At 36.2% G+C, this 23181-nt stretch overlaps 2 protein-coding genes across 2 annotated transcripts; both read right to left on the bottom strand.

The window, feature by feature from the left end:
• Positions 1-3728: 3728 nt before the first annotated feature.
• On the bottom strand, positions 3729-8609 carry LOC128198596 (terpene synthase-like). Its single transcript, XM_052884790.1, has 7 exons — positions 8568-8609; positions 7757-7911; positions 6560-6701; positions 5873-5993; positions 5299-5438; positions 4325-4424; positions 3729-3772 (listed from the first exon to the last, which is right to left on the bottom strand). Exons 1-7 carry the CDS (start codon positions 8607-8609, stop codon positions 3729-3731), a joined length of 744 nt encoding a protein of 247 aa, XP_052740750.1.
• Positions 8610-12011: 3402 nt separating this feature from the next.
• On the bottom strand, positions 12012-21772 carry LOC112043501 (terpene synthase-like). The gene is made up of 9 exons (XM_024078961.2): positions 21576-21772; positions 21169-21323; positions 20310-20451; positions 18297-18417; positions 16403-16542; positions 15585-15620; positions 14937-15036; positions 13661-13788; positions 12012-12260 (listed from the first exon to the last, which is right to left on the bottom strand). Exons 1-9 carry the CDS (start codon positions 21615-21617, stop codon positions 12192-12194), a joined length of 933 nt encoding a protein of 310 aa, XP_023934729.2. The 5' UTR covers positions 21618-21772; the 3' UTR covers positions 12012-12191.
• Positions 21773-23181: the final 1409 nt, after the last annotated feature.

Raw genomic sequence — 23181 nt, 5'->3', positions numbered from 1 at the left:
GGTGTTTTATAGGATATATTTTGGAGAATGTGCTCAGGAGCTATTCGATGTCATACCACCTTCGCCTTTTTACCATCGCACCGCAAGACATCGGGTGGGTTTTCATCCCTATATTGTAGATGTCCCTAGGACCCGTACAAAACGCTTTGCGTCTTCTTTTCTCATACGCACGGCTAAGGTTTGGAATACCCTTCCCAAGTCTGTGTTTCCTGAATATTATAACTTGGGTATCTTGAAAACAAGAGTGAATAGGCACCTTCTAGGCAAGCGTGTCCCATCTTAGACTGTATCTACACTTACCATCAGGTTAGATCATGGTCAAACGCGAGCCTATATGCATTAAAAAAAAAAAAAAACATGTGTTTATAGTACCTGTAGATTCTAACATGATTGTGATAAATCACAAAGGGGTCTGAACATTTTCGTATGAACGGTGGCTTATTATTAGACCCTCAAAGTACATTCTGAGATTTGGATGTTATTATTGTTATTTTTTTTTTCGAAAACGTTCCCTTAAGTGGAGAAATTTACAAATTGATAATTCAAAATTAATAATACAAAAACTGTGACGTCACACTGGTTTCAGCTGAAAGTCAGCGCCGTGTATTATGCTTGTATACAGTACACGGCGTGCAGAGCTGTACACCCTTTCTTTTTAACCGACTTCCAAAAAGGAGGAGGTTCTACGTTCGGCTGTATGTAGGTTTTTTTTTTTAATTTTTTTTTTTTATTTTTATATGCCAATCCAGTATCATATTTTAATTAAAGCCGTTTCTAAAAGAACCACATAAATTTTGTAATTTATACGGCTTGAATTAAAACATCACTGGCTTGACACCGTCCTCAAACTGATCAGAAGGTAGCACATAGGTAAGATGTTATTTTTTGCTTTTTAGTTTAGGTTAATTTTAGAGTTGGAAGTTGGTTGAATTTTTTTTTATTAAAATTTTTATTAAGGGTTGCAGACAGACATGCTGTCATTGGGGTAAGGTACTGACTGTTTGTAACTTTTAGATATGAATAAATTTATTTTCTTTATTCTTCTTTCTTCTTTCAAAAAAGTAGATATAATATATTATAGCTACGAGTATAATGTGAATTTGTTAATTAATTTTGTAACTATTACCTTAGTCTAATTAATTTGACCAATTAAAAAATCGTTAGGAATGATTTTGAACCGACGTAAAAACTTAGAAAAGGTTATCAATTTGACACTTATATCTTTCTTTTTATGTTTAAATACCAAAGACTTAATACTATTACATATGTTACGTGCTTAATAATCATGACAATTTAGCTACTCCATACCTACTGAGCGCCCACATACACAATTTTGTATTTACTTACCTCATATATTTATGTTTAAATAGTTTTTACACTTCCTGAACACACAACTCGACATTGTAGACAATATTTAGGTATTGTTTACAATGTTTAAATAACTTTCTTTGTTTACAATGCGACTAAATAAAATTAAGACAATTAGCCACTTATAATCGCCTCAGTGTTAGTGCTAGTGACATATCTAATTGTATAGAATCTTTGTGAATACGCTTAACTTCTTACTGAGTGTTCCGATTTTGATAACTCTTTTTTATTGGAAAGGGTTGGTCTCATATTAAGTTAGAAAAAAACCAACCTTAGGTAAGAAACCAGAGGATGAATGATTGTTTACCTATTAATTGTAAATAAAACCACACATATTTTTTTATAGCTGAGTACTAAAATTTAGATAAGGTCCGCTAGAAGCAATGATATTTTATACTAGAGATGGGGTACAAGCGCATCATAACTGAGACGGACAAACTAACGAAAACAAAAAAAACGAAGATATCGTCTACAATGTCAGGTTGTGTGTTTAGGGAGTATGAAAACTATATATACATAAATATATTATACATATATATACATAAATATATAATATTTATGTATATTTTTTGTGGTGATTTTGTAGAGACGTAACCTATCTATAGTATAAAATTATCATTGGCTACGAGTGCCATAAAGTTTTTCGCTACGGCATTATAATTAAATTTCAATGCCACGTTCATGGGTTATCACTACTAAAAGCAACTTACTTATTCTAATTCGATGGACAAACAAGACCAATGGGTAAACATCATGGCCTCTGGCCATAGCAAAATCTTCTTCTACTTGTCCACCTGTAAGTACCTATAACCTATTTTATTTCGTTACTTTAAGTAACTAACTTCTAAGAACTTTCTAATCTCTTTAACGTAAAACTTCAATTAAGGTTAAACCACAGATCATAATTCGCCAGCAAGCGTGTATATAAATTAAAAAGATATTTAAAAAAGTGTGGAGACGTTGTTCCGACAAATACTATTATAGGACTCAAAAGGGATTACAAATATAAGAAAACTATTGTTGAACAAAGGTTATGATTCACAACACTTGTCAGGATAACTTAATTAACAAATCAAACTGTAACCAAAATAAGTCCCTAGAATGGCAGAGAATGATCTTGAGTGGAGTCACGCACTTGTGAACGATGTATGTAGGGTTAAAGGTACCTTTGACTGTATACAAACACTCCCCTTTTCCACTCAAGTCACTCTCCCCGCCTATCCTAAGTAACCCATTAAGAATTACACAACAAGAGATGTGGACGGCTCGAACGCCACGAGCACACTGAAGCCAACACGAGATCGAGCGACGTCATATCCGTCACAGACTACTATTTCCAACACTAAACGGCGATAACAATACCTGCATTGATCTTATTCAAAATTAATTAATGAATTTTAAGTTATACATAAAAAGCCGACGGCCCCATAGTTTCCGTTTCGTCGAGAATACGGAGGGCCTAGTGGGAGTTTGAAACAGTTACTACCCCGTTAACGTAAACGCGAATTTCTAAGGAATTGAAACAGCGCCATCTCTTGGCACTACTGCACAACTGTTTAAATTCCATATAAATTCGCGTTGGCACCGCCTTAAAACAGATCACAAGGTAGCACATAGATAAGATGTTATTTTTTGCTTTTTAGTTTAGGTTAGTTTTTGAGTTGGAAGTCGGTTGAATGTTTTTATTATTTTTTTTTTAAATCATTTATTTATTTTAATAAATTTAGATTATAAGATTTGACCTATTAATATGCACATAATAATAAGATAAAGTCTCGTATCAGGTATATTGTTGCCAATAGACCTGATATAGTGCTAATAATTGATAAATTGGTGCGTCGTGCAATAATTGTTGATACACATGACGATATTCTGGTTAACGCCGAAAAGGAAAAAATATCAAAATACATACCTACCATACGAGATTACCGCCATGTGGAATGTTGAGTCAACTATTATTGTTCCGATAATTGTTTTAGTCAACGGTCTTATAGCGACAATCTTCGACCAACATCTGAAGCTTTCAAGAGTGGGATACAGAAGGCAGTCATTCTTGAGACAGCGCGTATTGTGAGGAGGTTCGTCACTCTGGAGCCCTGACCACTAACTGCTTGGGCACTCAAATGTCCCGCAGCGGGAGGGTTGATTTGTTTTTATGAATTATATATTTTATATTAATAACATTATTAAAAATTAAATAAATAACTGAGAGTATAAAAGATAAAGTCTCATATTACTATTTCTCTATGTTGATCACAAGTTATACAAAAGTTTGTAAATTAAAAAACAATCATTATATTGTGGCAATTAATATTTTAATCAAAAATAACACTCAGTTTTGTTTCCAAGACATAAGCTCATCAAGAACAGCCTCCATCGCTGGGTTGCCTCCAAAGCGAGCCACCTGTAACAATATACATAGTTATTTATGCCATATAATGGGGGCCGAATTGTACAATCGACAACACGAGTGCTACAATCGCTAATTACGTGCAGTGGCATACAATATTTTTTTTCTACGACCATGATAAAACAAATAATATTACATTATCATAAGTGCGGTAACTTGAAAATTACAGCCGAGGTGATATTGCAAGTTCGAGCCGCAGGCGAGAGCTATATTAAGGAAGCAGAGGCTGTAATTATCTAAGCGCACCTAAATGGCATGCGACGTTTTATAACACACTTGTGAAGAAACACACTTTGAACACACTTTCTGAAAACGAATTTGCATCTTTGCCTGTTTTCCATACGATGACATTTTGATACGCTTGTCATTTTTGCTTAACACACCGCACCAAATATAAAAGTTTTCCTGCAAATGAAGGTCATCTACTTTGGAGCGCAATCTTCTAGACAAGTGCGTTCCTTAGGCAACATCTACACTTACCATCAGGTGAGATCGTGTTTATTCCTTATAAAAAAAATTAGATAAGTCAAAATCTTAAAAGGATACTCAGTATTTCTTTACTCTCTGGAAACTTCTCCGCATGTATGATCGGCAGACTATATTTTCCCTCCGTCAGGTCTTCGCAGAAGCTGATATCTTTTTGTGCCTTGAAAATGAAGGGAAATTAAGTAAAAACAGTGTACACTCTTAACTGTCGCATTTCAATGCATTTTGAGGTTACCTGGCTTTTGTCTACTGGAGTCTCTTCTAACGCCTGCAATAAACAAAAAATATATTATTTACTTTAAATAGAATGTTTACAAGTGAGACGAATATCTTATCATTCCATGAATTCACCGTACGGGTGCCGGCCCCATTGCGTGGTAGAGAGAAAACTTGTCCTGAACTTGTGACTACAGGATGTACTGTTAAGAAATTCCTTGACGATCGATCAATAGACCGAATACATTGACAAGTTGAAAATATGAACTTTTGAGAGCACTCATTTTAGTTTTGACTAGCGGACTAGCGACTCAGCCCGCCCTTAGACCTCTTCGATCCAGCCTTTACAGTAGTATCGCTGTAAAAATGGAATAATTTCTCCCGTTTACCCAACATTTCCCTTCACTGCTCTGCTCCTATTGATCGTAGCGTGATGTAAAGTAACCTTAAGATAACCTGCCCAGGACTATGAAGAATAAATTGTAAGTTTCGTTAGAATCCGTCGAGTAGTTTTTGTTTCTATACAGACAGACAGACAGACAGACAGACAGACAAAATTTTCATTGATTGCTTTTAAAATTTTAATTTCATGTATAGAATTGACCTGTCTACAGATTTGTTATAAGTATAGAACATGTAATTGAAAATATGATCTTGATTTGATCCAAGTCCATTTGTCAACTTGTTTATGCCTTGTGAGGAAATATCACTCAAGAGGTTACATTTCAAGTAATTTGTTAAGTAGGTATGGTTATTATTATATTATTAATAATAATAAATAATTATTTTTGTTGTAAGAGTTTTTAAGAATTAGGTACCTCTTGCTGCGTCAGATTACAGTAGTCATCTCTGATCTGGAAGTACAGACCAAGGAGAAGTGCGAAATTGCTGAAATCTGTTTTGTTTTTACTGAAAATTTGCATTAATCGGGCACCCAATATAAACATGTGGCCGGTCTCTGAAAATATAAAATTGAAAATTTTGAAGGCGAAGACCATGAAATTATTAATCACACTCTCGATCAAGTCATCAATATTCTCTTTCAGTACGCTTTCATTTGAGACCCCACTCGACTACATTTACAGACATTCGGTTATTATTCCTTACTTTTAACCCCCCGAACTATTAAACGGCTCAACCGATTTTGGTTCGGTTCAAATGGGTTCAGTAGTTGCCGCGTTAAAGAGTAAAAAACAACGGTGTTTTTGTTTTTTGCAAAATTTCATCCTAATCGAAGACCGGGAAGTGAGTCAAATCAAGACTCCAAGATTTTCTTACATACACAGTTCCAAGCTTGGGGAGGCCGCCATCAGAACTCAGAGCGTGTGCAAAATTTCATCCTAATCGAAGACCGGGAAGTGGGTGAAATAAAAATTCCAAGATTATAGTTACTTTGTTTGAGCATATCCTTATATTCCTCTTCAGTGGGGCAGATGAAATTATCCCGCCAGTAGATGTCAATGCCTTGTCCGCGAAATAGCTCCAGAATTTCCTCAGAGAATACTTGCGTTGCCTAAAATCAATATTTTAACTGCATACCTGAGAATTTTCTTAATTCTCTACAAGTGTGAAGTCTACCAATCTGCATTGGGCCAGCGTCGTATGTCATTCCTATACAATTCGAAATTTTCGAAGCATTGGAAATGAGACCGAGAACCGATGAGTACCACAGATAGACATCAATCTGGTAAAACTTCTCTTTTTTTATTCTTTTACAAGTTAGCCTTTGACTATAATCTCACCTGATGGTAAGTGATGATGCAATCTTAAATGGAAGCGGGCTAACTTGTTTCGAGGAGGATGAAAATCCACACCACTATCCGTTTTACACGGCATCGTTCCGAAACACATAATCGCTTGGCGGTACGTCTTTGCCGGTAGGGTGGTAACTAGCCACGGTCAAAGTCTCTCACCAGCCAGACCTGGACCAATTGAGAAACCTCAATCGGCACAGCCGTGGATCGAACCCAGGACCTGCGTCTTGTAAATCCACAGCACATACCACTGCGACATTGAGGCTGTCAAAAACGTCTTTTTTACGTTGATTAAAGATCAAATATTTATTATATTTGATTATACCGCAACGCCTAATTTCAGGATCCGCTTGATGACGAGGAAGTAGATGTGTGAGCTAGCATTGATCGTAAGCGGCACTCCATAAACGCAGTGAGCGGCCGGTATACCGCGGCGTATGGTGGAGTTGTCTTGAATATCGTCCATCCTGAAACAGAACCATTAAGGATTATGAAAGGTATCGTATTGTAAAGATTTGTCACAAATAAATACTCTATTAGGAAAGATATCGACCTGTTAGAATCTGGTGATACCCTTGATGACCTACGGATCCGAGACTTAGTCGTTAACTATGGGCCTCATAAGAAGGCTCAGAGTCTCTCAGCGGGCGATGGATCGAGCAATACTAGGAGTTTCTTTTCGTGATCGAATCAGAAGTGAGAATGTCAAATGAACCAAAGTCATCAACATTATTCAGCGAATCGCGAAGTTGAAGCGGCCGATGAGCAGGGCACATAGCGCGAAAACTGAAGAGCTAATGGACGTTAATGTCCAAGATGCTGAAATGACGACCCCCCACTGAAGAGCGCAGTGATGGTCGACCCTAATTAGGTGAACAGACGACATTAACAGGGTTGGAAGAAGCCGCTGGATGATGGTGGCTCAGAACCGTGGTATTTAGAATACAATATGTCTATTGTATTCTAAACACCACGTGCAGCAGTAGCAGTAGATGTCTATTAGCTAATAGCTAATACTATTACGCGGAAATATAAAAAAAAAATCTTACTTACTTTAACCGTAACGTCCTATGACGACTACTAAAGGACCTGGTAAAACCCTTGATGACCTACGGATCCGAGACTTGGTCGCTAACCATGGGCCTCATAAGAAGACTAAGAGACACTCAACAGGCGATGGAATGTTTGATATTTTCGTGCGTGATCGAATCAGAAATGAGGATATCCGCAAATGGACCAAAGTCAATGACATAGCTCAGCAAGTTGCGAAGTTAAAGTGGCAATGGGCAGGGCATAACTCTACGAGCCAATACACGTTGAAGTCAAAGGGGGACGACCCAGCACCAGAAAGCTAAATATTTGCCGATTATTAGATGCACCGAGGACATCAACCGGGTTGCAAGAAGTTGCTGGATGCTGGCTCGAGATCCATGTGTTTGCAAGTCCATATAAGAGGCCTGTGACAAGCAGTGGACTTCTATGACATTACTGACATTTGCGAAAGTAGAAAAAAATGTCTTACAACAGACTCCCATTGTGCAGCATGGCAACGGTATCGACGATGTATCGTTCCTTGTCCTCAGGCACATGTAGCCAAAAGTTAAAGGCACGACAGATCTTTACACGTATCTGCTTGCCTTTCATCTGCATGAGGTGCGAATACGGGGCCAGGATCTCCTGGAAATCAATGTTTTTCGAATAATACTTATTTGGTTTGAATAGACATGCAATAATTTCCCAGATAAGCTGAGCCAACTTCTTGTTCCGTCAACATGAGCGATGATCGAATCATGTCCATTTGTCCATCCATTGTCCATCAGAGCTTCAGTGGAAGTGGATAAAATATTGATTTGCTAAGGTAAAAGTGTAATTTAATTAAAGCTTTTAATGAAATGAAAAATATATACCGATTTCAAAAAATAAACGTAATCATCGAAAAAAGCGAAAAATAACATTGTAATATTTTCTACCTACTGATCAGTTTGAAGGTGGTGCTAAGCTGGCTGTCAAGACATATCATAAAGATTTAGACATATTTTTCAGGCAATTTTTTTCCTTTCATGTGGTTTTTCACTTGTGCCTACTTAAAATAATTATCTTAATTATCCAAAGTAATAATTGCTATCCATTATAAAAAGAATTCATGAAATCGGTCTTACATTGTTACATATCATCTCCTATTTTCCTGCCCAAGTTAAGAGATCTTTTCCATATTTATATGTGACCGATTTCGGGTTTTATTTAAAAAAGAATAATCAAAAAGTTATGAAAATATACGCATCGAACTTAGAATCTTCTTCGTTTTTTCGTCGGTTGGAAATATGGACACTTACCTTTTCTAAGTGTATGTTTGTGTTGATAATGTCCAGCGCCATTATTTAAAAAAAAATCTTGAACACAGCAATCACCCCAAGATTTACAATTTAAATGATTATACGTTAACAATGTCAGTCCTTTAAATACCGCCTTCATATGAGTATTTAACATAAATAGCCCATTAAAAATAAACAAAGATTATTAAGAATTAAAAAATAATGAAAAGTTATCTTTTATCTATTTCTTTTAATCACTAGAAAATTCATTACCTTTGGTGAATCATACCTAACATAAAATCGTACACATGGAGTTTCTCGTCTTGTAAAGGATCAAACTTTTGTCAAAAATAATAATACGAAATCATCTATTATTTAATTGGGGAAAAAAAATATATAAAATATTCACATTAACACATTGCACATGGGTTGTTAGTTAATTTGAGGCTGTATAGTATTAAATGCATATATTTTTTTAATTTATTAAATTTCTTTCCGTCATTAGTTAATTAAAAAAAACGTACATCAGTTAATAGAAAAAAAAAGAATTGAAGAAGTAAAGGTTGCCTGCTTCTGCTTTCACACTGAGGGGTTGCCAGAAATAAACAGTTAAATAATGATAATTATATACCCTCATCTGTTTATGTCACATGAAAGCTTATTATAAGCTTAATTTAACTGTATTAGGTTTCCTGTGATCTAGTTCTTGGTTTTCATAATGGTCATAATTATATAATTACATAATCTACCTACATAATTATAATGTCAAGTTATGTGAACAAAAGAAGAAATAAAGAAATAATGATCTTATGAAATATCTTAGGCTTATCTTAGATAATAAGACAAGCGGATAAAAAATTTACATTTCAAAGTGTAGACTTTAATACATTTTCTTTCAAGTTTCATTACAAATAGGCATAAGATAGTGATCATGCATTAAATTATTATAAATATTAGAATAAAATAAATATTAGACATTGTTGATTTTATTTTAGATACCTACTTCATTTCCTTAATTAAGTGATAAATATTGAAATACTAGCATAGGTATCGGATTCCGCTAAGGTATTTTATTTGTCAATTTACATTTAAATAATATTCAAACTAGATACATTCAATATTAGAATCAGCTTATTAAAAGTTGTTATGACAAAGTGGATATAGACGCTGAATAACGAGAAGGGTAGCAGCGACAGGGATTGCACCATCACTTTGTGGTAGAGGAAACATCTGAAGCAGGTCCCAGGACTTGTGATCGTGTGTGTAGGTTTAAAGGATCCTTTTAATGTTTTAACACTCAGCTTCCCTGATCGACACATTCTCCATGGCCACAGTAAATAATTTATAATCAATTACACTACTAAATCATTAACACGACAAACCAACGTGCCAGTATAAACATTTCTCAACAAATAACAAAACTCATCAGTCACAATCTTATTCATACTATAGCTGTCATAACAATTTATACAAATACCTCCTTTTTATAATATTTTTTATTTATAGAATGGTAATACCTGTCAATTATCTGCGCAGGTATAGATGATGACAGTTTTTTAAATTAAATTAATAGGGTATCATTACTTTTGAAACTAAACATTTTAATAAAAAAAATACAACCGACTTCAAAACCTAAAAACGTACCCACTAAACTAAAAAGTGAAAAATAACATCATAATATGTTCTACCTGCTGATCAGTATGAAGGCGGTGCTAAGCCGGTGATGTATTAATTCAAGCCATGTGAGAATAACTCATACATTTAGATTTTGCAGACAGTGTTGTCCTCCTCAGGTCCTGTCAGAAATGGCTTAAATTAATACAACACCGGCTAAGCACCGCCTTCATACTGATCAGCAGGTAGAACATATTATGATGTTATTTTTCGCTTTTTAGTTTAGTGGGTACGTTTTTAGGTTTTGAAGTCGGTTGTATTTTTTTTATTAAATTTTTTATTATTTTTCCATTTTTAGTGTAAAATTTCATCTCAAACAAATACATCAGACCCCTAATAACAGACACAACTCATCTAGGTAGAAAGTTCTCAGCAATACGAATTAAGCAAGGCCAAACACAAGGTAGTTACTGTAAACTGTTAAGGAGTTCCCTTAATTGTCCTTGGTCTTCATCACCAAACCCCTAAATGACAGTCACAACCTATCTATGTGGAAATTTCTTATTAATACAAATTAATCAAACCCAAACACAAGGTAACTGCTATAAATCGCCGAGGAGTTCCCTCGTCTGTTTTATGGCTCCATCATCAGATCGATTTTAAACCTTCATGAAGTTGTAGTGCTTAAAAGTACTAAATGTAAAAGTTTACGAACACACTAGACACCCATATAATTTTCGAAAGTTCCCCTCAATTTGTCCAGGATTCCATCATCAGATCTTGACATGATGGCAATGGGACTATGCCGTTTCAAACAAAAAAAGAATTTTTGAAATCGGTCCACGCGTCTTTGAGTAATACACATACATAAAAAAAAAATACCGACCAAATTGAGAACCTCCTCCTTTTTGAAGTCGGTTAAAAATAAAGGATCAATTTTGCGACGCTGCAATGGATTGTTAAATGTCACGAACGAGTCATCAGTGAGAGAGATCGTTAAATTTGTATGAGCGTTCAAACAAAATTATAAAAATCTTTGTTATTTATGTGTTTAAGTTAATACTTCTTATTATAATGGAAAATGTCACATTTAATGTAAGACAGTTAAAAATGTCTGAGTTTTCATCTATCACGTTATAAAATCAATTAAAAATCTTATTACGTTATAAATTTTTTAAATGATTTTATTATCTTATTTATTTCATAAACAACCAGACAATCTTAGTTTTTTACGTATTAATTTTTAATATTGACCCTATTGACCCTTTAAGTAACCTTTGAGGCTGTATAATATTATATACAAAGAAGAAAACGTACATACAAACCAATCATAAGTCTTCAAAAAATGTCGTAAAACTCATGCAGGTTTTACGGTCAACAATCTTTGCTTGTCCCCGTCGAGGACAAATTACAGACGAATTAAAAATGTCGTAAAACGCTGTAACGAATTTTTTTTCCTAAAGTAATTTTATTATTATACAAAAATTATCTAATTTTATTATTATACAAAAATTATCAAGATTTTTTAGATATATATATTGCCGGGTGGTTGAAGAAATGCCAGGGCCGGGGGGTGGGCATTTTGGTTACAGTTTGATTTGTTAATTAAGTTGTCCTGACAATTTGTGAATCATAACCTTTTTTCGAAATTAGTTTTCTTATTTTTGTAATCACTTCTGAGTCTGCTAAAATTGGTCTAGTAGATTCGGAGAAAACAGACGGACATTTAACAGATCTTATTAGGGTTCCGTTTTTGTACGTACGTACGTTCGGAACCATAAAAAGGTATCCAGGTAGGTATTATGACAAGTGATAAGGATTAGTAAATAATGTATATGCTTGTTTCTCGAAAATATTTATTTCATACACATTCCCATTTTTGGTTAGTAAACATTCTGAAAAATTAAGTTAAAGTTAAATTACCTACATAACATAAAATAAAACAAAATTAACTACTAAATTTAACTAAAAACTAAACATTTATAAACCTAACTTATTATGATTAGGATATTTTTATGTTAATTTTCTTTATTAATCCTTCCAACTTAGCATTTCATCAAGTGCAGCCTCCAAGGGCGGGTTGCCACCAAGACGAGCGATCTGAAGAACAAAATAACTATATTTTAATTTATATTAGAACCTATCTATACCAATATTATAAAGCTGAAGAGTTTGTTTGTTTGAACGCGCTAATCTCAGGAACTACTGGACCGATTTGAAAATTTCTTTCATTGTTAGATAGCCCACTTAATGAGAAAGGCTATAGGCTTTATATTATCCCCGTATATATTGCCTACGGAAACGGAAACCACGCGGGTGAAAACCGCGCGGCGTCTGGTAATTAAAGTATTTAAAGCCATTTAAAAAACGAAACCCCTACTAGGTGAAACATTACACTCTAATTAACGTCTATGAAGATAATAATTATATTCTCATCTGAAATCGTTATGTATAAAGTAATATTAATATTTATCGCAGTCTATAGATCTCCACTGCTGGACATAGTAATATCTTAAAAGAGTTTCTAAAACACCAAGGTATTGCGGCGCCTGTATCCATCGGCTGCCTGGAACCAGCCCCTGTATTCTCTAAAGTTACAGCGATGTGACATCACTCATTTTCATGACAACTTCGTTGTCACTGACATTTTATTTTTGCCATCCCATAAAAATCTTAAAGTTCAAATTCTTAAAATAGGTATAATAAAAAAAAAACAACCGACTTCAAAACCTAAAAAGGTACCCACTAAATTAAAAAGCGATAAATAACAACATAATATTATTCTTTTCTAGCTTCTGATTAGTTTGAAGACGGAGCTAAGCCGGTGTCGTATTCATTTAAGCCGTTTTTGAAAGGACCACATGAAAGAGCATCTTCTTAGCACCGTCGACCAATGAACTAACTAACAATATTATATAAATATGTGGTTAGTTTGTTCGCCGTAGAAATAGGTGCGAGAGGATTACCAGCAAAATCTGTCAAAGGAACTTACTTAAAAACCTTGGCCTCACTAGAACTGCAGCAAGTTGTGTATTAGAATGGGTATCCAAGGCAGTAGGATCCTGCCAAATTTGGCGAGGCGGGGAGAACAACATAAGCGGAGAAGGGGAGTTTCAGTTAGCTGTGAAGGATATCCTTAATCCTACCCCCATTAGTCATAAGTCCAAGGCTTTGCTCGGAGTTTTTTTTCTCTGCCATACGATGGACATGGCAGCAGCACGGTGAATCCATGGAATGCTAAGATGTTCATCTCCCAAAAATATGGAATTTAGTAGTGGGAATAGAAATATGCTGATAATAATGCGGCTCAAGACCGTTGTTTTGACGAGAGTGGACGTCCATCGGCTGTCAAGGTGATGCTCTCTGCAGGGAGCTACTAGATGCTGACGGCCCGAGACCGTGATGTTTGGAAGTCTATACAAGAGGCCTATGTCAAGCAGTGGATGTCCATTGGGTGTTAATGTGGATGATGAATGATGATGATTTTTGTAGTTGCTTACCTCAGCTCTTGCAGATCGGTCGAGTTCGGCAAGCAAGTTGCGCGTGTACTGCAAGCTGCCCGCCTTCTCCAGCAGTGACAGGCAGTACTTCTTCAGCGAAATATCTTCGGTTCTTTGGCGAATTATGTCTATGCAACGTTCAGGAATATAATTTGATTCATATAAGTACTAAGAACATCAGAATTTTTTGACCGCGGCCTCGATTGTTGACAAGAGGGCTGGCTCATTTTTTGCACTAAGGATCAAGTTGCCCGTCCATCTTGGAAGAGCAGCTTGTATCCAGTAGTAGGTCCAGCATTTTGCTTGGTTCATACAACACAATTAGCAGATACCTTTTTCAAGGTTGTGCCAAACATGACAGTGTGGTGTTTGATGCGTCTATTTATTTTATATAATTAGAGTTTTGGTATTGAATTGCCCAGGTGGTCAACGTACGAGTATCTGCAACTACAATAGTGGTTACTGCTTGTGGTCTAAGATTCGGCAATAGAAATATATACTCTCATCTGTTATTCATTAGTGCTAAGAAAATAATGATAGATAATGTTCACAGTGACACATTGCAAATAGGTTGTCTAGTTTAATTGCGGCCAAAGACGTTTTTTATACATAATCTAGGAAACCATGAACTAGATCAAAGGCAACCTAATATTTAGGTTCTAAAATAGATTTTTTTAAATTAACCAATGAGAGAAGGTGCTAAAATAAATTTAAAAAATATGCACTTATTCCACACTATTGTTATCGACTTGCGGTACGGACGGCTTCAGTGTGCTCGTGGCGTTCAAGCTGTCCACATCTCTTGTTGTGTAATTCTTTATGGGTTACTTGGGATAGGCGGGGAGAGTGACTTGAGTGGAAAAAGGGAATGTTAGATATCTGTCAAAGGCGCCTTTAACCCTGCACACATCGTTCACAAGTGCGTGACTTCACTCAAGGTCATTCTCTGCCATTCTACGGTCTTATTTTGGTTACAGTTTGATTTGTTAATTAAGTTGTCCTGACAAATGTTGTGATTTGACCTTTGTTCGACATTAGTTTAATTATTTTTGTAATCACATCGGAGTCTGCTAAAACTATCCGCCGCAATTTAACTAGATATCCCATGTGCAATGTGTCAATGTAAATATTTTCTATAATTTATTTCTTATCCCGATATTTCCTGTGCTGGATATCGTACTATTAGGCATTTTGATGTGCGGCACAATTTGATAATAAACGTTTTCTTTATTTCTCTTTGTCTTAAAACTTACACTACTCAGTATTAAAAGGATACTCAAAACCTCTGGCCCGACTGGCGTGTTGATTGCGTGTATGACCGGCAAATTGAATCTGCCCTCCGTTATATCTTCACAGTAGCTGGAAACCCTGTCTGCCTAGAAGGGTAAATGTAGCAAATAATTAGTCTTACCATACTTTCATTTATTTTTTTCTACGATCTCACCTGATGGCAAAGGTTTTATAACGTGTAGAACGTGTAGTATAAAGGTTGTTGCCTGATGGTAAGTGATGATGCAATCTAGATGGAAGCGGGCTAACTAGTTAGGAGGTGGATTCCACACCCTTTTCGGCTTCTACACGACATCGTACAACCCTAAATAGCTTGGCGGTACGCCTTTGCTGGTAGGTAAATAGCCACGGCCGAAACCTCTCACCAGCCAGACCGGAACCAGTTAAGAAAACCTCAATCGGCCCAGTCGAGGATCTAACCCAGGACCTCCGTCTAACTATCTACTCAAACATTATAATTCATATAGCGCCTGATCAGAGAACAGACAAATATGACAATTCTGGATTGGAGCCCCCCTAAAAATTATTTTATTTATTGAAAGAATTAGTTACTTTTTTTTGCAATATGGTGCGGTATTTTAATTTAAATGTTTATTAATTTGGTTCTACCATTATATTATAGTTTTTAATTTACCTGTATGTCTTCTTCTCCTGGCCATTCTTCTAACGCCTGAGAAAACAACATAGTAATATGAAATAATCACGTTTTCACTAAAATATGCATATGAAAAAAATATTTTTTAAGCTATGAATGAAAGAGTGAAAGATCAGAATGAAAAAATATATATATATCTATAATAATATAAGCCCAAAAATACTGAAAACTGTAGGTCCAAATTGAAACTTCTCTCAATTAAATCTCAAATAAACCGTAATATTTGAAATTGTAATCATTAACAAATATTTAAAAAAAATAAGTGAACCTTACAGTTGCGTATGTAATTTCAAAAGGCAGAATTTATCGCAGAAGTTATTTTCATACAAATTTTCATTTACTACCACAAAATACATGCTACTACTATTTTACTACTATTTCTACTACTATTTACTGACTGAATGACGTGATAGCCCAGTGGATATGATCTCTGCCTCCGATTCCGGAGGGTGTGTGTTCGAATCCGGTCCAGGGCATGCACCTCCAACTTTTCAGTTGTGTGCATTTTAAGAAATTAAATATCACGTGTCTCAATCGGTGAAGGAAAACATCGTGAGGAAACCTGCATACCAGAGAATTATCTTAATTCTCTGCGTGTGTGGAGTTTGCCAATCCGCATTGGGCCAGCGTGGTGGACTATTGGCCTAACCCCTCTCATTCTGAGAGGAGACTCGAGCTCAGCAGTGAGCCGAATATGGGTTGATGACTGTTACTGACTTACTACTACTAATTTTTGAATCTATTGTATTGTATGTTCTTTGTGAAGTACAATAAAGTGTATTTCCTTTCTTACTTACGTCCTGTTGGCTCAAATTGCAGTAGTCGTCCCTAAGCTGGAAGTAATACCCGAGCAACTCCGCTAAATCGGTCACATCGGTTTTAAAATTGCTGAACAATTGACACACTCTCACTGGTAAAGTGAACATTCTCCCGGTCTCTGCAAAATAACAAATTATATCAAAATATCATCTAAAAAAGTTGTTTCAACGAAATAATCTTGACTACGCTATTTTTCATCAAGAGTGTTTTTGTTCTTAAGATCATCTAATATGATTATTTAATTTTATTAATTTTTATTTAGTAATTACAAAACATCTGTGTTTCGTTGAAATAACATTACTACTTTTTGGCTGGTGGGAGGCTTCGGCCGTGGCTAGTTAACACCCTACCGGCAAAGACGTACCGCCAAGCGATTTAGCGTTCCGGTACGATGCCGTGTAGAAACCAAAAGGGGTGTGGATTTTCATCCTCCTCCTAACAAGTTAGCCCGCTTCCATCTTAGACTGCATCATCACTTACCATCAGGTGAGACTTTAGTCAAGGGCTAACTTGTAAAGAATAAAAAAAAAAACTTCTATGAGTATAACTACCACCTACTATAACTACCTATAATAATGCCACTACGTTTAATAACGTTAACTATTTCATTTCGTTATCGAAAACATAATTTTAGATGATCACGAAAACGAAAATACGATGAAAAACGATGTAGACAATAAACGATTATTTTAAAGGTGCACCGAAATACAAAACGAAATAGTGAGTCATTATCTAAATGGACCACCGTAATACAAAACAATGTAGTGAGTCATTATTTGAATGGTCCACTGAAATGCAAAACGATGTAGTGAGTGTTTCATTATTTGAATGCTCCACCGAAATACAAAACGATGTAGTGAATCATTATTTGAATGATCCACCGAAATACAAAACGATGTAGTGAGTCATTATTTAAATGGTCCACCGAAATACAAAACGATGTAGTGAATCATTATTTGAATGGTCCACCGAAATGCAAAACGATGTATTGAGTCAATAATTGAATGGTCCACCGAAGTACAAAACGATGAAGTGAGTGGTCATTATTTGAATGGTCCACCGAAATACGAAACGATGTATTGAGTCATTATTTGAATGGTCCACCGAAATACAAAACGATGTAGTGAGTCATTATTTGGATGATCCACCGAAATACAAAACGATGTAGTGAGTCATTATTTGAATGGTCCACCGAAATGCAAAACGATATAGTGAGTGTGTCATTATTTGAATGCTCCACCGAAATACAAAACGATGTAGTGAGTCATTATTTGAATGGTCCACCGAAATGCAAAACGATGTAGTGATTCATTATTTGAATGCTCCACCGAAGTACAAAACGATGTTGTGAGTGAGTCATTATTTGAATGCTCCACCGAAATAAAAAACGATGTAGTGAGTCATTATTTGATTGGTCCACCGAAATGCAAAACGATATATTGAGTCAATAATTGAATAGTCCACCGAAGTACAAAACGATGAAGTGAGTGGTCATTATTTGAATGGTCCACCGAAATGCAAAACGATGTAGTGAGTCATTATTTGAATGGTACACTGAGATACATAGATACCGATAATACCCATCAGGTGGGCTGCCTGAATGGTCCGTCAATTTTGTCATCATCATTATTAACAGCCGATGCCCACTGCTGGATAAGACTTCTTACATGGACTTCCAAACACTACTACAGCGGCTTCCTGAAGCCTGCTTAATGTCCTCGGTCCACCTAGTGGGGGGTAACGCTGCGTTTTCCAGTGCGGGGTCACCATTTCTAGGGACCCCAACGTCCCATCAGAATCTTCGAACTATGTGCGCTGCCTATTGGCATTTAAGCTACTACTTTAAATAAAATACAAAAGCAAGGGACTAACTCTTTCTGAGCATAGTTTTGTACTCCTCCTCAGTGGGGCACACGACGTTGTCCCGCCAATACAACTCCCAGCTTTGTCCGCGGAGTGCCTCCAGGAAGTCTTCAGCGTATATTTTTGCTGCCTAAAACAACATTCAGATATATTATCATCTCATTCTCATTTATTAATTTGTCCTTTTTTAATTTTTTAATAATGTTAATAAAATAAAAAAAAACACTATTAAAAATTTATCCCACATTTAACACATTTGAGTGCCCAAGCAACCGGTGGTTAGAGCTCCAGAGTGAAGAACCTCCTCACAATACGTGCCGTCTCAAAAATCACTGCCTTCTGTATCCGATCCTTGATCCAGCAGTTAAGCGAAAGCTTCTTAAGGTGTTGGTTGAAGTTATTATTATAAGCAACCTTATTGATATGATGTTACATACGAAAGCGAACGAATCTTTACATCACGCCAAACGTACCTAATACCTACGTAGATAAAAAACTTGAAAACTATATTATATTTTTTAACGAAAACTTGATTGTTGTGTAACTGTGATAATATAACTCGTCAGTGTGTTTCGAATTCGTTTAAATTTCTCTTTCTCTCCATTTCATCATCATTATTAACAATTATTTGGCTCACTGTTGAGCACAAGTCACAGTCACAGTCTCTGAATGAGAGGGGTTAGGCTAGTGGTCTACCACGCAGGTCTTATGCGGATTGGTAGGCTTCACACACGTAGAGAATTAAAAAAATTAGGTGGCACGTTGATTCTCTTTCTACAAACGATAACGCTTTGAAAACTAAAAAAAAATATGGAATGACAGATCCGATCGATATTACGTGATGATAACGAATGTCATTACTCATTCCCATAAGTTCTGCGACGCGTCAATCAGAAGCGTGAACTTTTGCACACCGTCAAGACGAGAAAAGTTGCGTATCTAAAGCACGTGCTACGACACGAGAGATACGAGCTTCTACAGCTCATTTTGATGGGAAAGGTTGCTGGTAGAAGAGGCGTTGGTCGCAGGGAGAAGTCTTGGCTGAGAAACATCAGAGAGTGGACCGGGATCGCGAGCGCCGCACAATTATTTCGCCTCGCGAAGGATAGAGACGAGTTCAAGAAACTGACTGCCAACCTTCGCTAGTCGGAGAGGCACCTTAAGAAGAAGAAGATACATTTTTTAATTTTCGAAACGATTGCGATCGTAGAAAGAGAATCGACGTGCTACGGACGCAGTATCGTGTTAGATAGATAGATATAGGGACGATTTCGAGAATCACTCTGTCGAGTTTAAAAAAATTCGTAATAGAATATCGCTACAAATTCAAAACTTGATTACTATCAAATTAATTTTCCATGAGTAGCTTCATCTTGATAAGACGTTTAACTTTTTTAATTATGAAAATTCTTAATTCCGGTTACCTGTGTTACCAGGTAATAAAATATTTCTGACCGTCGGAACGAGATAATGTTCCACGTAATTTGTAGGACATTGTCACAGAATATATATATTTACTGTGACATTGTCGTGACATTGACGTGATAGCCCAGTGGATATCGTGATAGCCCAGTGGATATGATCTCTGTCTCAGATTCCGGAAGGTGTGGGTTCGTATCCGGTCCGAGGCATGCACCTCCAACTTTTCAGTTGTGTGCATTTTAAGAAATTAAATATCACGTGTCTCAAACGGAGAAGGCAAACATCGTGAGGAAACCTGCATACCAGAGAATTTTCTTAATTCTCTGCGTGTGGGAAATCTGTCAATCCGCATTGGGCCAGCGTGGCTATTGACCTAACCCCTCTAATTCTGAGAGGAGCCTCGAGCTCAGCCGAATATGGGTTGATAATGATGATTGTCACAGAATATACTGTGACATTGTGGCTGTTACGTTGTATAACTATTAATTAATCAACAGTAAAAAAAAAACAGCTGGTTAGTAACAACTTTTAATAACCTCGTTAGTGATTCAAGGAGGAGTTTACCAAAGTTTGTTACTAACCAAATGTTTTTTCACAAACCTTAGGATGTATTTCCATAAATCTGTTAAGGACTAGGAAGAGGACGTGCATTGATGTGTTGAATGTGAGATTCGCGCCGTATACACGATGTGCAGCTGGCAGTCCGCGCCGCAACTTCGCATCGTCTTGGATATCATCGAACCTATGACGTCATAATTTCTTATTATATGATTCTTAGATAGTAGATTCTATAGATTTCGAGAAACATCGCGATTCTTTTCGTCCGAAATTCCCGAGTGCCTACAGACAAAAATCTTGGAACAGTGCGTGTTGCCAGTGATGACCTATGGTTCCGAAACTTGGTCGCTAACTATGGGCCACAAATCAAATCAAATCAAATCAAAAATCATTTATTTCAAGTAGGCTCAGTTTACAAGCACTTTTGACACGTCAGTTGACTATTTGTAAAGATTCTACCACCGATTCGGAAGGCAGGTTCTGCTGAGAAGATACCATCAATAAACTCAACAGTTGCTCTTTTGAAAAAGTCATACAGTATTATAATTTACAATTGATAACAATAACAATTTCTTATAGTTTTATTTCCTGTGTGAAGGTGGAAGCTGATCCAATGGCCTCCAAGCGCTTTTATCTTTAAGGAACTCATCAATGTTGTAGTAACCTCGACTAAGTAAATGTTTTTTAACACATTGCTTAAAGCTATCCATTGGCAGGTCCATCATAGTCTTGGGGAAAGGACTCACTCACACAGCGGGCGATAGAACGAGCTATGCACGGAGTATATTTGCGTATGCCACTGTGCCACGCCGTCGAAAGTTTCGTATTTCGTGATGAGTATCTTTGGCTTTTACTTAAATTTAGATTAAGATTGTGTGTTATTTTAGAATGATTAACTTACAGCAGGGTTGCAGTATGGAGCGCTCTCGCAGTATCTAGCACCTCATTCAATTTATCATCGCTTAGCTTCAGCCAGTGGTTGAAGGCGCGAGAGATCTTCAGACGTAACTGCTTACCCTTGATTTGCAGGAGGTAGGTGTATGGGGCAAGGATCGTCTAGAAATTATAACAAGTTAACATTGTTTTGTCTCATTATGTTAGAAAAACGGCTTAGTGTAAATGAACCGAGGAAGCTGAATTTTGGATATGACGTCATCATTATCAACTCATATTCGGCTCACCGCTGAGCTCGAGTCTCCTCTCAAAATGAGAGGGGTTAGGTCAATAGTCCACCACGCTGTCAGAATGCGGATGCGGAATGTTGATAATGATGATGATGAATGATGTATAGAAAAATATAAAACTTACCTTTTCTAAATGTAACTTTTCGTCGACAATATTCAAAGCCATTTCTTCCAGAAATTTAATTTATTTATCTATCTAAAAAACACTCCTTGCACCTTGAGCAACTGTCATGTAATGGTCAATGTATGATCTTTTATACTCAGGTGTATCTTTTTAGTTAGTAGATATTTATGACGTTTAATAAGATTAAAGAAATTATAATTAAGAAGTACCTACTACTATTAAACAAATAATAATCCCTACTTTTTAACCGACTTCCAAAAAGGAGGAGATTCTTCGTTCGGCTGTATGTATGTTTTTTTTTATGTATGTCCAGCGATAATTCCGTCATTTATTTACCGATTTTAAAAATTATTTTTTGTTTTGAAGGGTTCAATTCCAGGGTGGACCCATTTTTTTCATGTCAGGATCTGATGATGGAATCCTGGAGAAATTGAGGGAAACTTTCAAGAATTGTATTTATTTATTTATTTAATAAGGACAACCAACAGCTGATACAATGTCACATGTCAATAATTTACATTAATATACTAAGTTATTGCACAACTAATTATAGGTTATCACAGCATTCACCAATTAAAATAACTTATGTCAAAACTACAGTTGTCAGCAATGAAATGTCAAAATATACAATGCAATGCAATGCAATGCAATTGTAGGGACGGCTAGTGCGTTTGTTAGTGTTTCCATAAGCTATTTTAAACCACTACAATTTTATGAAGGTCTGGAGTTGGTCTGATGATGGAGCCGAAACACAGACGAGGGAACTCGTCAACGATTTACAGCAGTTTACCTTTTGTTTGGGCTTGATTAATTTGTATTGATAAGAACTTTCCACCTACATGGGTTGTGAATGTATTTAACGGTCTGGTGATGAAGACGAGGGACAGTGAAGAGAACTCCTCGACGGTTCACAGTAGCTATTTTGTGTTTGGACTTGATAATTTTGTATTGATAAGAACTTTCCACCTAGATAGGTTGTGACTGTATTAAGGGTCTGGTGATGAAGACGAAGGACAGTGAAGAGAAATCCTCGACGGTTCACAGTAGCTACCTTGTGTTTGGACTTGATAATTTTGTATTGATAAGAACTTTCCACCTAGATGGGTTGTGACTGAATAAAGGGTCTAGTATTGAAGACGAAGGACAATGAAGAGAACTCCTCGACGGTTCACAGTAGCTACCTTATGTTTGGACTTGATAATTTATGTTGATGAGTACTTCCCACCTAGTTAGGTTGTGATTATATTAGGGGTCTGGTGATGAAGACGAAGGAGAGTTAAGGGATATCCTCGACGGTTCACAGTAGCTAGCTTGTTTGGACTTGATCAATTTTATATTGATGAGAACTTTCCACCCATATGGGTTGTGACTGCATAAGGTGTCTGGTGATGAAGACGGAGGAAAGTTAAGATATAAGCCAAGAAGAATAATTCCTTATTGGCTATGATACTTTTCACGTTTTTATGGATATTCATATTACGTGTGGATAGAGAGGGAGTGAAATTTTGTATATGAGTTAAAGAGTATTTTCAAAATTGGGATTGTAGGACTGTATCATAAGAAAATAATGTTTTAGCTAATTGCTTATTAATTTTTGTTCTTACCC

Source organism: Bicyclus anynana, chromosome 12, assembly GCF_947172395.1.
Source record: "Bicyclus anynana chromosome 12, ilBicAnyn1.1, whole genome shotgun sequence".
Lineage (NCBI taxonomy): Eukaryota > Metazoa > Arthropoda > Insecta > Lepidoptera > Nymphalidae > Bicyclus > Bicyclus anynana.
The sequence above is the reverse complement of the archived record's forward strand: the minus strand, read 5'-3'. Positions and strand labels throughout refer to the sequence as shown.